The 6000-nt window shown below is 34.0% G+C and overlaps 1 protein-coding gene across 7 annotated transcripts in view; it reads left to right on the forward strand.

Moving 5' to 3' along the window:
- The window catches only part of LOC108908870 (focal adhesion kinase 1), a 173279-nt gene extending 168624 nt beyond the window's left edge, over nt 1–4655 (forward strand). For 4 of the 7 annotated variants that reach the window (XM_018713033.2, XM_018713032.2, XM_018713030.2 and 1 more), the window contains exon 15: nt 3616–4653. In XM_018713033.2, the coding sequence (XP_018568549.1) occupies nt 3616–3928 (313 nt within the window). In that variant the 3' untranslated portion in view covers nt 3929–4653. Of the gene's footprint in view, nt 1–3615 lie in introns of all 7 variants that reach the window. The other 3 variants (XM_018713027.2, XM_018713028.2, XM_018713026.2) reach the window with 2 other exon arrangements.
- The last annotated feature ends 1345 nt before the right edge of the window (nt 4656–6000 follow it).

Below are 6000 nucleotides of genomic sequence, written 5' to 3' on the forward strand. Positions count from 1 at the left end.
ATAACGACTCATCTGCACAAACACAACCAAATTCTTTTTTATAGATAGGGTCGAAAATCATAATGTACATTCTAGTAGGGATATGAAACTATATGAAGTAAGTGTAATTCATCAGAATCTGCAATCTATTGGTAATGCTGTGGATGGCTGTAATCGTTTTCTGAGTTGCCATCCAACTTGTAAATTTCTCTGTGTAACTGAACACTGGAAGAGCCAGGAGCAATTGACAAACTATGGTATACAAAATTACAAGTTAATATCCAGTTGTTGTAGAGAGGTGAATAGACATGAAGGAAGCGCAGTTTATGCGTCTAATGAAGTACAGTGTCATGAAAGATCCGACATAAAGTCGTTAGCGGAAGTAAACAATTTCGAGTGTTCAGCTATAGAAGGGGACTTATATGGTAGAAGGTTCATTGTGGTTTCAATATATAGACCGCCGGATGGAGATAGCATGGTGTTTCTAAGTAAACTGGAGACTATGCTAATGAAAATATTTGATGAGGATGCTATAACTATTGTTGCGGGTGATTTTAATGTTGAGCTTATTGTGGATAATCAGAAGAAAAATCAATTGTGTTCTTTGTTAAACTCATATGGTTTATATCAAACAGTCTTTGAAAATACCCGAATCACCTCTAATGGTGGTTCGTGTATCGATAATATCTTTATTAACGGTGATACTACGTATGTTTCGGAAGTGTTGCATCCTAAGATATCAGATCACACAGCTCAAAAAGTGATTTTCAACATTGAGGCGATTTCAAATGAAGGTTTCAGTTATAAAAAAATATTTAGTGGTAAAAACAAAGATCGATTTAGGGAGAGTTTACAATCAACTGAGTGGAATGATGTCTACTCAGTGAGGGAGCAAGACATAGACAAGCAGTGGAATGGTTTTATGAAAGTTTTTTTGAGGCTGTTTGAGGCCTCCTTTCCAACGAAAAGGTTTAGAAATAAAAAAACTAGAGATAAGTGTCAGTTTTATGAGGTAGATTCGGATATCCAAGAATGTAAGAGACAGTTGGATATATGGTATACAATCAGTAATGTTCGCAAGGAATTTAATCAAGTTTATAACAGTGTAAGAAACAATTATAATAAATTGTTAATGAATGCTAGAAGTAAGTCTTATAGAAATAGAATTATGGAATCAGATAACAAGAGTAAATGTGTTTGGAGTATAGTGAGAGAAGTAAAAGGTGAGGTAAAAGATAGATGTGTTATGATACCAGGAAATTCGCAAGCTATTGCAAATGATTATTCTAATTTTTTAAAAGAAATTGTTTCACATCAGCTGATAGGGATACCCAATTCATGTAGTCCTAGTAGAATACAGCAGGCTGAGCAATGTATACTTTTAGATTATACAACTGAGGCTGAGATATTAGAATTAAGTAAAAAAATTAAAAATAAGATGAGCAGTGGTGAAGATGGAATCCCTGCAAACATTGTAAAACAGGTCATGTCCTTAATAACCAGACCACTTATGTATATTATTAATAATTCCTTAAAGTATGGTATGTTTCCTGACCAATTAAAATTAGCTGTAATAACCCCAGTGTATAAAAAGGGTGATCCTAAAAATATGTTAAATTATAGGCCTATAAGTTTATTGTCAGCCTTTGCTAAATTATTTGAATTAATAGTTTATTCCAGAATAATGAACCATATGTCATCTGCTCAGTTATTCTCTGAAACCCAACATGGTTTTTTAAAGGGCAGGTCTACGAGTACAGCCATTTATCATTTTAATTATAAAATTGTACAGTGCCTTGAAAATAATGAAGTGCCTCTGGGGCCTTTCCTTGACTTGTCACGGGCATATGATTGTGTAGACCATACTATATTGATAAATAAGTTCAAACAATATGGGATCCGTGGCAGTCTTCTGGATTGGCTTCGGTCATATTTAACGAATCGTAGACAAAAGGTCACTATTACTAAAAGTGGGATAACCTGCTCTTCGATGTATGTACCAATTACAACTGGGGTTCCTCAGGGGAGTATCCTGGGACCGCTGTTGTTTTTGATTTTTGTAAATGATTTGCCACTACACATTGACGGCACAAAGGGTTATTGTGTCCAGTATGCTGATGATACAACCGTTCTTATTTGTGGGTCAAATTTTAGTGATATACGAGAAAAAATTGTATATGTTTACAATAGAATACTTGATTGGTGCAGTAAAAATAAATTAGTTGTAAATCAGGATAAGACAAAAGTTATGTTATTTAAAACAAGACAAAGCAGCTATATATCTCCGGACAGTTTCAAATTAAGTAACACTATGAGCTGCAAAGTGGAAGAAAATATGAAGTTTCTTGGAATACACTTAGATGACACACTTAGTTGGTCCTTTCATATCGAGTGCATTGAAAAAAGGTTGAATAGTGTATGCTATAGTATTAGGGTGTTGACTAAGTATTTGGATCTCAAAACCCTCAAAGTGATTTATTATGCAAATTTTGAGTCTGTATTCCGATATGGAATAATTTTCTTTGGTCAAAGTATCCACATAAATAGGTTGTTCATTTCTCAAAAAAGAACTTTGAGGTGTTTGTTGAGGCTCGCACAAAGTGTGTCTTGCCGTGGAAGATTTAGGTCAAATGGTTTATTAACAGTTTTTGCCGTATATATCCAAGAAATTTTACTTTTCACTTTTAAAAATAAGAATTTATTTAGGGAATGTTTTCAAACTAACTTTTACTATACTAGAAATACAAATTTAATCTTTCCCATACATCATTTAACATTAACTGAGAAGAATGTTCATTATACTTGCATAAAATTCTATAATAAACTCCCTCAAGAGGTGAAAAATACCCAGAGTTTATCCCAGTACAAAAAATATATACACAAAATGTTATTAAATTTGGAACCATACAGTTTAAATGAATATTTACAAAATTAATGTTTGCTTTAACAGTAATGTATCATTGATCATCCATCTATGTTTTCTTTGTTTTGTTTTGTTATTGTTATATTTTTGACTACTATTTCATCTGATGGTGTAAACTACACTACTGTTTTGTACATTGCACTGTTATTTTGAAATAAAGTTGTGTTATTATTATTATTATTATTATTATTAAGTAAAAAATACCCTTTGAAAACGTTCCGTGGCGACGAAGAAAGAACGAAACTCACGCATAAAAGCTGATCAACCCTCGATCGGTCTTCGGAAAAAAGCTTTTGGTATTTTAAATCGATCCTCAAAACGTCCGTCGGTGGACGTTCCCATTGGGTTTTAACCCTCTCCCAAAAATTTGCCATTTTCGTCGAGGAACCCCGGGAAAACAAAAATTTACTTAAGAAAATGCGGAAAATATTCCACCAAAATACCTCCAAGCGGCAAGCGAAAAAAGCCTTTACCGCCCTAAATAGTCCCTTTTTCGAGATCTGTGCGGGAGTGAAAACCATTTGCAGCAACTATGTTGATTGCCATTTAATTTTTCTTATACATCAAGCTGAAAACATTGAAACTACTTTTTGTCTACCTCTCCAGAAATTCAAAACTATTGTAATTGGCTTACTGTGTATAGAATATTTTAAACATAAAAATTTCTGTACTAAATACTTTTCATTCGAAAATTAACAATTTTTTTTTTTTAGGGGCATGCTAGCTGCTGCACATGTCTTGGCAATGGACTCCAAAAACCTGTTGGATGTGGTGGACGCCATAAGGATACGATATCCCCAAATCGACAGAACCCTGTTCAAGTCAAACGAGTCGCTTCCCGAATCGGATCAAAGTCAAGATTCGGCCGAAAAAAGCGACTTCTCTAAATCCACAGAAATTCCTTCCACATATCCCCCTCCCTTGTCCCCCACTCCAGTAAGTTGCACTTTCGTTCCGATGTATAGTAATAATATTCAGTCCACTTCATCCTCTAATTTAAGTACAAATCAAACAGTTGATAGTTAGTGTAATGTCTTATTTTCTCAGCAGCTATTATACTTTATTTTTATTGAGAACGAACTGTATCGGCCTTTTTTCCATGAATTTTTTCTGTAGTTACATAAATTGATCTAAAAAATTTTTTCATTTGGGCAGGGAAGCCTTAATTTTACAAAAGAGTGTGTCAATTTTTTTATAAGGATGTTTGGTATTTTTGATAGTGTGGTTTGTTTTTCACGGGTAAATTTAATTTTTGTGAGGATTGAAGGTATTTTTTAACCATGGCGGTGACCGTATAAATTTTAAAGTTCATGTGTGGCTTGATGTGCATTTACATCTTATCTATTTACTACAAACGTGTAGACCGACTATATTACTTTTTGTATATATACGTAGCAGGTTAGGATAGGTTCGTATAACTGGTAACAGTGTAATTTTACTTTTAGTTGCTGACGACGAGGTAAAAGTAATTTAGCCGATTTGCTCATTGTAGTTTAATAACGCTATATCGCCTCTTTAAAAGAGGAATTTTAATGGATGTCAAGAATTTGCCACTAACAGTACAACGTTTATTATAAATTACACATTTAGCATATTAATAGTTTTATCAAGTGTAAAAGATATTTATAGTCAATATTTTAAAATTTGAAGTGACAAAATTAATATTCTTTTGTGGTTTTCTATGTAGTCCAGTATACAACGGTAGAAATGGGGTATTACCTCCGAATTCTTGACACACCCACCGATTTTCATGAAAATTGGCAAGTAAGCTCATTTTACCCTCCTTTACAAAAGTTACATATCCATAATGTGTGCTTATTGTTTTTAGGGGGTGAAAACTATCCCTTCTTGCAAAAAACATAAAAACCATAAATTTAAGTGTTATGCAGTGGCGGCTCGTGAAGGAGGACTCTGGGACTCCGCCCTCCCAGATATTTTCAAACTGTGAACTTAAAATAATTTATTTATTTAAATCAATAAAAAATCTAAATAGCATACATTCCATATGCCTTGGATGTTAGGTTGATTACATAAAGTGCATGTACTCCGTGAACGTAGCTCAGATTTATGCCCATCTGCCATCTATGATCGTACCAAAGAGTTATGTTTGACTGCGCGCGCAATCCCCACTCCACCGCGGATGGTAAAATCTGAGTCCATCGTGCAAGCAAATTTCTACATATGATGCGACAAATTGGCACGTGGAGGGGATAGGTGACGATAGGCTCGCGCGCTTTGTTTTGGACTCCATGTGGCAGTAATCCGTTTCACTGCAGTGTGTTTATACGTGTTTTGTTTTTGCTTTGGCGCTTTTTAAGAAATTATATTTTATAAGTTTAAGGTTAAAATGAGGGTTTGTGAAATAAAAAACTTGTTATTAGTAATTTAAGTTTAGAGGAAAAAGTCAAATTGAAAAATAACAGACGTCCAACACCAGTGTTGAATTTAGTTCAGGTGCAGAAAAAGTGCAAAAGTAGGCCGGCTTTTATTCGCAAATTTGATAAAAACATTTATGATAAGACCCTATGGTTGTGTTTCTGACTTGAAACATTTACCGGACAAAATTAAGAAACATGAAAATTCTCCTAAACACAAAAATAACTTGACGAGTTTTTTACTTTTAGGAAGAGTAAATATTGCTTCATGTTTAAGCAGTGCTTATACAGAACAAATAAATAGTCATAACCAAACAGTTAAGAAAAATCGATCGCTTCTTTCAAAAATTATAGATATCTTAAAACTATGTGGTATGTAACCTTCCCCTTCGTGAACATAATGAAAAAAGTGGCTCGGTAAACAAAGGGATATTTTTAGAATTGATAGACTATAGTGCAAAAATTGATCTCGTTTTAGATAAACATCTTAGTGATGCCCATGGTTACCCCCTACACACTGACAGTATTCATTTTGGGGTATGTACTTGCAAAACACAATGACCTTGAAATTCCTCAAAAATTTTTAGTCGCAGCTCCTATCATATACGTATTCTCTTTTCAAAATGCGCTCCCCCCATAGTCAAACCCACGGGCCGCCACTGGTGTTATGTCAATAGAATAAGCATTCTCTTATGTTTTGAATAATAATTTATTATTTGTAGC

This window comes from Anoplophora glabripennis, unplaced genomic scaffold, assembly GCF_000390285.2.
Source record: "Anoplophora glabripennis isolate ALB-LARVAE unplaced genomic scaffold, Agla_2.0 scaffold81, whole genome shotgun sequence".
Lineage (NCBI taxonomy): Eukaryota > Metazoa > Arthropoda > Insecta > Coleoptera > Cerambycidae > Anoplophora > Anoplophora glabripennis.